Source organism: Physcomitrium patens, chromosome 17, assembly GCF_059467195.1.
Source record: "Physcomitrium patens ecotype Gransden chromosome 17, ASM5946719v1, whole genome shotgun sequence".
NCBI lineage: Eukaryota > Viridiplantae > Streptophyta > Bryopsida > Funariales > Funariaceae > Physcomitrium > Physcomitrium patens.
The window spans coordinates 10,666,477-10,678,741 of NC_143426.1; the positions used below are offsets into that span (position 1 = coordinate 10,666,477).

General features: G+C 43.3%; 1 protein-coding gene across 1 annotated transcript; it reads left to right on the plus strand.

Annotated features, from left to right (window-relative positions):
• Positions 1–2,119: 2,119 nt before the first annotated feature.
• Positions 2,120–4,438, plus strand: LOC112294876 (uncharacterized). Its single transcript, XM_024545833.3, has 3 exons — positions 2,120–2,944; positions 3,141–3,781; positions 3,911–4,438. Exons 1-3 carry the CDS (start codon positions 2,633–2,635, stop codon positions 4,122–4,124), a joined length of 1,167 nt encoding a protein of 388 aa, XP_024401601.1. The 5' UTR covers positions 2,120–2,632; the 3' UTR covers positions 4,125–4,438.
• The last annotated feature ends 7,827 nt before the right edge of the window (positions 4,439–12,265 follow it).

Sequence of the window (12,265 nt, forward strand, 5' to 3'; positions counted from 1 at the left end):
GCTCAATATGTGTGAGGTATTCATAAATTTTATTTGGTGAAACTCAATGTACTTGTTCTATAATTCAATTTACAAGGAATAATTTTTAGAAATTAATAGTTATTAAATATAACAATGTAGATTAGGAAAAAAAATGTTTCTTTCAGAAATCAACAAAACAACCTTTCTTTAAAAACGCAATAGAATGCAATAAGAATGAAAAAATGTTGTAAAGAGATTCGTTCATCCTTAGAATTGGAAAATCACAATAAGATTCTTACATCTCTTTGAAGAAACAAAAAAATCTTTTTCTATTGTTAACAACAGACAATAAAGCATGGGCAATAATATCTCACATTGGAGTAGATTAAATGTTAATCGTTGCTGTTAAAAAATAATAAATAAAATGAAAAGTGAAAAGTCTAGTGATTGATTGCAAGCATAAGTAGTGTTGATCCAACTAAACCATACCAAATTTATTGCAACAATAGCTGTAGCAATGGTTTGTGTGAGTGTATGTTTTTTTAAGTGCCTCATTTGATTTGGTTCTCATTGCTGCCAAATTTGGATTGATTTCCATCATTTGGAACAAACCATGATTGCATTTTTAAAAAGTGATGCACTTGAGCCTTGATGGGGGCCTTATCCAGTACTTTTTTCTCTTAAATTCCAGACTAATTTTATCATAAAATAACAAAACATGTAGGAATATGAACAAAATGAAATTAAGATGAAGTTAGCAAACAATGTATTCTCTGCGTTTTTTCCTATGTAAATTGAAGCTGTATTGTAAAGAATACACAATCACCATCCAATGTTTAATGTTATGATCGATCATCACAGAAACTCGCCAACAGTATAAAAAAGAAAACAAATAACAGTAAGAAGAAGAAGAAGAAGAAGAAGAAAATGGTATTGTGATCATTTCCATAATCTCCTTTGACTCACACTTCGACCCACACTGCACACAATGATCAACTTTTTTTGCTAAAAAGCAAGCTTCACCATTCTCCTTTGGATGGTCTTACAACCAAGGTTTTCATGGATTCACACCCCAAAACAACACTAAATCACAACACATGTAAGGAAATGGTTTTTCAAACAAAACCTAACCAAATCAGAGGATGACATGACTGCATAGGAATTGAAGGTGTAGGAAATGGAAGCAACAGCAGCGCAAAAGAAACCCATGGGGAATAGAAAATGCAGGCTCCGTGAATTTCACAACATTATAAGAAATGACCAAAAAAGCATTGTAGTAGTAGTATCATGGGTATGGGATACCATAAGACGATACAACCAGGCGAGCTTGTGCCATGGCGGTGGTGCATTTCACAGCGAACGGTGAGGTGGAGATGGAGATGGTGTGTGTGTGTGTGTGTGTGTGTTGCGAGATCGCCATGTCGAGCAATGGTAGAATTGAACTGGGTCTGTTATCACCCTCGTCACAATGCATAAAGCAAGCAACGCCAGAGATATGCAAAACCACGAAGGGAAGGAGAGGAAGGAAGGACGAAGTGAGTGGAAAGTGGGCAAAAAGCAGCAGGAGCAGCAAGGGCAGCAGTAACATCGCCGAGACAACGTATGCCAGGCTGCGGTGAATGCGAACATCAAGGCTGGGGGCCTTCATCGTTGCCTGCACAGCCTCCAGCGAGGGGGTGGATGCTTCGCTGGGTTGCTAAAGGATCTCTCGGCAGTCAGTGGCTGGTTGGCTGGATGGTGGTGGGTTGGTTGGTTGCCCGTTTGTTTGTTTGTTTGTTTGTTCGTTTGTTCGTTTGTTTGTTTGTCCTTCATCAGCACTTGCTTGGTTCGTGAGAGTCGGGGCGGAACACAGAGCTGCTGTTGCTGCTGGAGCAAGAGCCGGGAGGAGTGCCTACAAGCCAGAGAGCGCATTCAAACGTCCCCCACCAGCGGTCGCCAAGCTGCTGCACCAGAGAAGCAGTATTAACAGTACCAGAGAAGCAGTATTAACAGCACCAGGCTCCGCCAGGCATTTAGTATCTTCTGTTGCAGAATTGATTGTTATTTCCTCCAGTGCAGCCCTGGCCGGGCCTACGAGGTAGGCAGGGCGGAGGGAGGGCCCCACTTAGGGCCTCATAAATGCTGCCATGGGTGATAAGTCGGAGGAGAAATCTGCTGTTTCGGTGGGATCACAATTTTGAAGCAGCCTGGATCACATTCAAGCGTGGTGGACAAAAGGATGTAAAGGGGTTTTTCGGAGCTGGGGACGGAAGGCGTCTCGGCTAGCTCGGAGCCCCGGCTAGGATAGTAAACCGATCATTCAGCAGTACTCTGGTGTTAATGAGTGGGGAACAGCCTTGAAGCTCAAAACCCACTGACTTGCCCCTCGGTGTCGGTCACAGCAAGCCCTGCAGCTCGGCAATTCAAGCGGGGTTGTCACTAGACCTTTGCGGAGTCTCGTACTTGTGCTGCCGCTAGCGGATTCCGCACTCGGGCACCGTGCAGGTTTGCCGACCCCGAATCGTCCCTTGCCTTCCAGTGTTTCTGAGAGCTTGGTTTCCAGTTTATCTAAGAGTCTGGATCGTCGGTCTGAGCGTGTGAGTGTAGGTGAGGAAGTTCGTGGACCTCAGGTAGCTGTGGCGAGGTTTAGTAGTGCTGGGAGGCGAAACCAAGCCTGCGGGATGTGGTAGCGATGGAGGTTGCTTGGAGAGGGTCAGAGCTGTGCGGTCCAGTGCTGGACATAAAGAGTAAGCGCGCATGGGGGGCAGATGCCCATAAATTGATGCAACTGATGATGGGCCAGATTCCGTCCGAGGATACGAAGCCAGCAGCAGCCACGGAATCAAGTGTCACTCTGGATTTGTTTTGCAAGGCTGATCCATCTCCGCGCTGCGCAGTGCAATTGGGTATCGCCTGTAATACAACCTCCTCGCCGGGGTTTCTGGAACTTGACCCCAGTGAGGAACCCCTCCCTTCCGGCTGGGAGAAATGCCTGGACCTCAAGGTATAGCCCTCCTTCTCGAATTGTCCTCGCATCTCGAGGCTGTCCACGTGAAAGTGTCGGTAGCACTGAACCGCTCTCGCAACACAACTTAGTGGTTTGGCCATCATTCGGAATATGCATTCGTCTAGTAGTTGGCAAGGTCATGAGAACGCTTTTTACATCTGGTTCTGACGATGATATGGTTCTGTGCTTGCAGACAGGCAAGCTCTACTACGTGAACAAGAGCTCTGGTGTGAGCAGCTTGGACAATCCCCGGAAGCGATGCACTACCGACCTATCACTCGCCCATGAGTTTCTGGGCAGTAAGAAGTCCGAGACTCTCCAGCAAGAGAATTTGATAGCATCATCCTCTTCCTCGTCAGGAAATCCTCGCCAATGCAGCAGACAGAAGCAGCAGCAGCATTCCCAGCTCTCGTTGTTTGCTACGGGAAAGCAGCAGTGGAACTTGCAGCCTGACGATCGTCGTGGTCCTCTGAACTGCCGATACTCCCCGGAACCGGCGGAGGAGCCTGAATTCCACTTGGAACTGGACCTGAATTTGTCCACGGGGGGCGCGTCCTCTCCCTCGCGTCGTCCGGAGCAACAAACTGTGTGCACCATGGAGATGATCCAAAACGCACTCAAGAGAACAGAGTCGAAACCCAGTCTCATCAAGCGGGAGTTTCTGCCCACTCTGCAGCACAAGTACTCTTCCTTCACATCTGTCGTCTCCGCCCACTCTGGGTCGTCGGGTGCGTCTCCATCCACAAGCAGTTCCTCGTCTACTTCCCCATGGCTCGGTCACGGAGCAGCCCCTCTGGACGAGTCGCGGCAATCCTTCAAGTCATCCATCACAGGGTATGTTGCGCATCAACGTCTCCCTTGTGCTTGAAAATTCTCCAAAATTTTAATCGCTCGCATCGATCCCCACCCTCTTTAGCTGCGTTTTCACATGACTGATTGTTTTCTCCTGCTGAAACGTCTCAGATGTGAAGCTGAATGTGCGAAAGCTGAGAACGTCGCCGCCGGCTCTTGTGAGCTCGTAATGGCAGCTTGCACGCGGTGCCTCACGTACGTGATGCTGAGCAGAGGCGATGCAAGATGTCCCAGATGTGAGGCCGAGGTGCCAGTGAAGTTCGGCAGCGCTCCTGTTTCCAAGAGACAGAGAGTAGGGCCTTCCTACGATCCAGACAGAAGGTAGTTGCGAAAGATGCAGAGAACAGTAGGTTAGATTTTTGTGTACTCAATTTTGGGTTATTTCTTAGGAACTGTCTTGGATCCGTGTAAAATCAACCTTTTTCGCGGAATTCTCCACCAGCTTCAGCGTTTGAGATTTAACCAGGGAGAGGGATTGGCTAATACTCGTTCAGAGTGGGTTTGAACGCATTCTCCTCTTTTTTGTATACTACACATGTAGCAGTTTTTACGTCTTGTGGCCCGCTCATCAGCAGCGGCATCAACTTGTACCATGGCTTCGTTGTTAATGCATAAATAATGACCATCTACTTCACTGGACATCGTTCTTGCTATTTTGTTTTAACCATAACTGCACACATCCTTTTGTGATTTCTTGCATCACGCTCTGAGACTAGTATTGCACTCTGTGACCTCTTGATTGACTCTTGTAGCCAGAACTGCAAAAAAATTGGTTATTATTCAGGTTCTGCCTATGTCCCGTAGTAAGCTTCATTACTGGCTACAGAAACCAACTGTCGGCAGAATGCAGATGATGCTGAGTTCCTTGGCACATTGCAGTATGACTTTCAAATATATATATTTTTTTCACAAGCACTAAAATTTAGTAACCGCTTATTAGAACAAAACATTCAAACTAGTTCGCAGATTCTGATTCTAATCTACAATATCCCTTCGTGAACGTAAACTACACCACCTCTACATGCGTGTGCAACATCGCCCTTGTATTCTAATTCTATTGGTTCGTTTCCGCCCTGCTTTAACCTCGTTCATTTCCGCTGTTCGCTCAGTAGACAATACTTTAAGGCCGGAAAATTCAAAAAATTAAATAAATTATAATCGGAAAAGAGTAAGGGGAGAAAGGGGGTTAAGTTTTCATCATGCTTGCATATACAGTTAGATGTGGAACACCGTGTCTTTCCATTCAAGCTGGCAGGCCAGTGATAAACTTGTGAGGCCCGGCCATCAAACCACCTCTTCGAATGATGCAGCTGCACTTCGATATCAACAAGCCAGCAAAGCCAGCAAAGCCAGCCAGCCAGCCTGGAAGGCTCCCCAACAATCACTTCTGCACCGACTATTAGGGTGGTGCGGATAGCCGGGTCAAAGGGCAAGCAAGTCACTTAGCTACCTGCCAATGGAACTGACACGAAAGTTGCGCCACTTTACGGGGATTTGCATTAGTCAAGGAGGTGCACGAACGGGGCTACTACCAGAATTCCTTGGAACCCAATACTTTAAGGTCTAGTATACAGATGCTCTTGGACTAGCTACTGGCATCCGCAACCCACTCAGCTCCTATCGACGGTCGCTGTAGTGCCATGCGAGCTCCAATCCTTCGCGACAACGAAGGCGTCTGAGTGAGTCACATTCAGTGCGACTCGTCCATCTTAATATGTGCCAACTCCCAAGTTATGGCCGCTTCGCAGTACTGGACTCTCGACAAGTGGAGAAAAGGGATTAATGGAAAGGAAAACTTAAACCTGGTCTCACATTGGTGAAATTTTTTCGCAAAGGAAATAGACTTGAGGCACAGTTTTGATGGTAGCACAACCACTTCATTTCCTTGTTGTTTTGATTTTTGAATGGTTAAACCACGACACGGGTTTGAATGACGAAAGTGGACTTGAGAGTGAGTACACTACCATTCATCCATCTTCCACTGTAGCTTCAAGCCCTTCAGTGAATAATTTCTACCTTTTCATCGACAAACCAGTTGGTCTGTATCTGGTGGTTGCTTCGAGGGTGAAAAGGTAAGGCCAACTTTGCCCCCATGCTGCAGCAACACCGAGTGCGTGACTTGAGTGTCATCCAGATGCTCCGATACTTATCACCACAGCGATGAACACCTGGAGCCAGTCGAAGTGTCCAGATTTTGCATGCCAGTTTCGTATAATCCACGGTAGAATCAACTGGAATTTTGAAATCTCTTGCTTCTCAAGTATCCCATTTAAGAGACCTAGGGCCTGCGAGGTGGCGATTGGAGGGGGATTTTTCATGGCCACTTCGCAAGGCTACATCTCCTTTTGCAATAACGAACATGAGACACAGCTGGGAGGGCACGATGGGGAAATTTTCACAAAAAAGATCCGATTGTTGGGATCATCCTCCTTTCCCTAATCCACGTGGCTGGGGCGCATTCGCATCAAAGCTGGTCCACCTAGGCTTGCCAGCCCGCATCCGATCATGCAATGCAAAATTCCAAACTTCAATGTAGTTACAAAGAGACACGCAGACATAATCTTCGGCTTGACCTTGCCAATGCGGTGGGTACCCTGGAGTCTTTCAGAACATCACTCAAGCTTTTGCGGAGGCTCTAGACTTTGTCTTCGCTATGCTCCGATCTCCAGAAATCGACAGTGATCTTTTAACAAACATGCGCACACTAAGGAATCAGATCGCCAAAATCGAAAACTGCCTGTATCAGTTAATCCTTGACTGAGAAAAATTAAACACCCGACAGATAAAAAAATTGGACAACTAGGTACCAGACTAAGAGTGTGGGGTGGGGGGAGCTTCAGAGGCTCGAAGGCGTTCACTGCAACGTCGGAGGATAGCCAAGGATTATGAGCTTTGGATCATGCTGAGGACGCAATAACTGAGGGAGCCTGGGGGATATAAAAGAAAAAGGATCCTAGGGGGGCGGAAAGTCAGATGAGGAAGCAGGGGGGCTCATGAAGGAGGAGTGGGTGAAGGGAAGCCCTCTCCTTTACAAGCTCTCATTTCGAATCACTGCACGTCAGATATCAGTAACTATTAAATTCGAGACTCGCTTCCATTAATCCACGCCACTTGTACATCCAGCACCCTGCCTAGTTCTGTGCTTATTGTCCCTCCGCTCTCTTTACTTTACTTTCTCTCTGTTTTTTCTTTTCTCTCTCTCTCTCTCACCCCTTGTCTGCTTTTTCTCATCCCCTCCCCTCACAGCCTCTGGCAAGGCCGTTGGACCACCCCCTCAGCCCCTCTTTATGGTGCTCTTTACGTCAACATGCCCGTGTCCTTCTCCTTGCAGCAGCAGCAGCTCTCTCGACCTTCATCTGTCCAGACCCTGGAGCCGCACATCCACGGATGCCATGCGATATGGGCAACGCAAACCAACTGATCAGGTCTCTTCATGGTCTTGCCCTGCCCTACCCTGGCCTTTTGCCATCAATTCAGGGCTGTGGTGGTATTGTTGTTGCTGCTGCTGTTGTTGTTGTTGTCATCTAGGGTTCTGCATGCAGGAGACAGTCAAAGCAGCATTCAGAAGGTGAAACACTCTCTCTCAGTAGCTTCCCTGGATTCACCTCATCCTGGCTGCTGTGAGATTCTGTTGCCTTTCTTACACTTGCCACCAGATTTTATTCTGTTTTTTGTTGGACAGAATCCACACTTTTTGCGTGGAAAAAGTCTGCAATGCATTGCTTCTTCCAATCTTGTTCATAGATATTTTTGGTTGCAGTTTAAATACTTAAATGTTTGATTCATTTGTGTTTTTATTTCAGTGGACAAGACTGCATTGCTATCTTTTTTCATGCATTTTTACTGCATTCGAAGTTCATATAACTTGATGAAAATTAACATAATTTTTGTATTAAATGCGTATTATGTTTTTTTAATGTTTTTTATGATTTTTAAATTATTTTTATTGTTAAAAAAAGTGTACTGGCATGCTGGTACTACAACTGCAATTTTATTGTGCTGGTGGGAGCCAGTAGGTGAACTATTAACAATAATAATAATATATATATATTTTTTGAAGAACAAACATTTAAGTCATAAAAATTTAACATAGCCGAAGGAAAATATTGATGGACGTCACCCACGACACAAGTTTCAATCTTCAGAATTCTTTAACAAAAAAAAATATCAAAATCAAAATCAAAACCCTTCTTGTAGCACGAGGTGATTTTTTAAGAAGAATAAAACGGACATTGTATTAATATTCCTTTGCTAATAAAATATAGAATATGCTATTAATGTTAGAAAACCAAAAAATATTCATGAAACTGTATGTTTATCCATTTTATCTCAGTGTCACCAAATTCTTTTTTTCTCCTTTAACATTCAAGGATTGTACATTATTAATAGGATTTCACCTTTTACCATATATATATATATATATATATTTATATTTGTATAGTTTCTCTTATTTTTATTGTAGCCCCCTTACTTGGTTGATTAGTTTGTGTATATATTCTACTCCTAACATATACCCATGTGTATAAATATTCAAGTTTTTTCTAAAGGTGAGATGCAGGTGGTGTGGAGACCACAGAAAATCAAAGTTGAGTTTATTATTACTCCTACTATTGCTATATATTTTTTTATTTTTTTATTTTCAAATGAGTTAAAGTCGAGCTTTCTGCTTTTGTTTTGGCCCATGACCTTCTCCCTGTCTTCTCCTGTTTTCTATTTTCAATTCTCAAATTATTTCATGTGTGGGCTCAAGCTGGAGTCATGAGACTTGAGCATCCTAATTTGGTGGAAGGTGCCTTATTGTTTACCCTTTGTAGACAAAGCAGAATGATTATCCAATTCAGAATAAATAGGACACTAATCAAGGGCAGATCAGCCAATTTAATCCCCAAATCCAGTCCTCCTCATAAAGCTGCATCACAAGACAAACACCACTCAGATCTATTGAGCTATCCTGTGAACTTTATCTTTTAAGTTCACTCCGTATTATCCAGCTTCGACACCAACAAAAACATTTTTGAAATATAAAAAACTTTAATCCTACTAAATAAATAAATAAAAAAACAACCATAAGTATGTCAGAGAATGCCTGTAGAAATGTTCTTTAAATTCCACTCTACTCTTGCATCCTTTGTTTTAGAATTTCTAAAAAACTAACAAAAAAATCAGAAAAAAAACAGAGAGAGAGAAAGGGGAAGCCATGGGTGATGTGAGTATACATCTTTTCAGTAACCAACAAGGAAAGGGAATTGTACTCCCTCAAAACCATATATGATATATCTACAAACAACAAGGAAGAAAACTGTATTTGATTATAAACTACTAACACTGTCATGCACACAGTGATAACTCCCTCTTTTGTTGTTTTTCACCCCCCCCCCTCCAGGTTTCAATGTTGTATCTAAACCTAGTCTTTTTCAACGTCTTTCATGTGGGTAGTTGGCTGGAGAACTTGAATACTGCTTCCAACCAGGGGATTGATTAACTGGCAGCCGCGGGATGTGAAATATAGAAAAAGAAAAGCCAAAGCATGGCCAACAAAGAGTAAATGCCATTAAAATCAAATACACAATAGCAAGTGTGCCCCCCCCCCAAGTTGTTCCATTTAACAGATTGGTTATATATATATAAGATGGTTCTTTAATTCCAGCTTCATGAACTGTCAATAGAGTGACCTCTTCTGTAGGTGGGGGGTTTAATGTTTAATCAATCTCCAATCATTGTGGTTAAGGCGTTAAGAGCACTAGATAATGGTAAACAAATTTAGGATAATAAAGTGGGAGTGTGTGTGAGAGAGAGTGAAATACATGACGAGCAGCATTATGAGGGCCACAAGGCATTTATCATCTCCCAAATGGTTCCCAGTGCCCCACAAACTTTGAGGTGAATTCATTAATCCTTTCATAAAATCCTGCCCGATCAAACCCCCCCGCTACCAAAGCGTGAAAGTCTCCACCTATGACCCCATAAAACCCACCAAAGGTATTAGTTTTAGGGCTTCGCTTGGGCAGCGATGGGAGAGAGCTGGCGGTAGTGGCATTTGCGACCGGCGTCATGAGAATAATGGCTGCCAATGAATTCGGGTTGAGGAAGAAAGGCGGAGGCAAAAGGCTCTTAAACCCCTGCTTCATTGCCATGCAGGGCCTGGATTTATGAAGGCCGGTGTCGATTCCTGCAGGTATTAAACGCTGTTGTTGTGTCCGGTTGATGGCAGTGGAATCTAGATCGAAACTCTACAGTTAATGCTCAGGCTCTGAATCATTACTCCATAATCCGAGAACAGGGAGGCAAGAGAGAGCGAGGGGGTAGAAGACAACCGCTGGGCTGTGAAAGCTACCGTTAGAAAGGTAATATTATGTTTCACCTGCCAGACAGCGAAAGTTTCTTCCGATCGTGTGTGTGTGTGTGTGCGTGTTTTTTTCTCGCATTTGTTGTTCAACTGGGTGCTCTTTCATGAGACAGGAGGGCATCTGAATGGGAAAAAAACACTCTTTGGAAAACCTCCGCGATTGCATGAGGTTTCGCAGGATTTTCTCTGCTTTTGAAGCCTTAGGTTGGTTTCGTGTTAGGGTTGTAGGTGGGGTTTGAAGCTCATCATTGGCGATATCGACTACGAGTAACTTGATAACTCCGCATATCCTTTTGCATACTTTATGGCGACCTTCATGCTCTTAATTGTTTCCGTTTGATTTGCGCAACGTGTGGTGCATTGACGGGTTGACCTGTACGGCATTAGGTGGCTACAAAAGCTATATACCCCATTTTGTCACATGTTTAATCCTGAGATCTGTCATTTGTCATTTGTCTTGGCATCCGTGTCAGTCTCTAAAGCGAGGAGATTGAAAAAAGGCGACGACTGCTGGGTTTGCGAAAATTAAAATGTTTGGGTTGAGTGATGGACACAAGCCTTTCTTTTCCCCAACCCTAATTTTGCCCTTCAGCCGCAAAGGTTTATGAGACGACCGCTTCAACTGCCGGCAATCCACGAAAGGTGCCATCAGGACATGAAGTTCTCGTCGCCACTTCAGACAAAAACCAACCAGCAACAAGACCAACTGAACAAATCCCACTTGCTAATTCCTTCCATGAATCACGATACCTGGACCCATGAACAAGAAGCACCCGAGCACTTACAGTTAGTCCGTATCAATTTCAACCCGTTGCAAACACGATGGGCACCTCACCATCACCCTACACAGAATGCACTACCTCCACAGGAATTCACCACATTGCATCAACTCTTTCTCTTCTGCGTTCCAGTTCACGCCCCAGATCTTGACTGCCATTGCAACAAAGTGCAGAGACATGAATCTATCATCAGCAACCGGGACAATGTAGCTCAGGCATAACCAGCAATTCATAGCACCTTTAGCTTGGGTTACCGCCCTTCCCTCGCCACTAAATTATTCCAGTAAGCAGTCCTGCCCTAATCTAATGCTCCACTTGCAACCCCACTTTTGTGCTCACAGGGATGGGCACATGTGCAGCTCTTGTGAGCCAGGGACGTTCAACTGCCCAGTGGGTGCAATTCAAGCTCTGAAGCTTGGGCAACATCTCCCCTCCAAAACTGCGTCAGAGAGACCTGGTTCTAATTCTTGAAGACTCCACCAACTACTTCTGTGTTCTCCATCAATTCATCAATAGGAGATTTCAAACATTGCTTTTTTGGGTGATATTTCACATGTGATGCAAACTCAAAGTATCCATGATATTTTGAAATACCACATCATACTTCACCAAATCACCCACCTAGTAAGGTGGATAATTTTGAAATAGAAATATCAAAAGAGGGGCAGGTCAAATATCAAAAGTTGCATTACTTGCCTCAGCTCTCTTCCCTCTTTGATTCAATATTAGGAGGTAATAAAGTTTGAATCATGGATAAGATTAGAGGTAATGAAGTTTGAATGGTGATATTTTGGATTTGATATTTTAAGTGATCTTAGAAATACCACATGCTAAATCTCAATTATTTGGTTTTGCAAAAGTATCATGTTTGTAATCCCCTAATGTGATTGTAATACAATTTAATCCATATGTTATGATACTTTTGAAAGACACCATATGGACATATGAAGTTGTCACCTTGAAATGAACTTATTGGGCAATGTACAATGTCATAATTGTTTGTTTGTTATTAAAAACAAAGGAGTTGAACCTCTTTGATGATTAGTAAGAATTTTAATACATTAGAAGAGCATTTTATGAATACAATTAATCGATTGGATGTAGTTCCAAATTACATTCTTTCTTGTATTTAGAATTTTAAGTTTGCTTTTTATAATTGAAGTTTTTTCAATTTTTTTTAAGTAACATAATTCATGTTGAGTTTTTTTAAAAATAAAGATAAGATCTTTTTTTTAACAAGTCTTTGTATAATCTATCAATCCATGCTTGATTAATCTATCTGTTTCTATTGTTTGTTTATATCTCTCAATTAATAATTGGATTGTTTCATTATTTCCATGA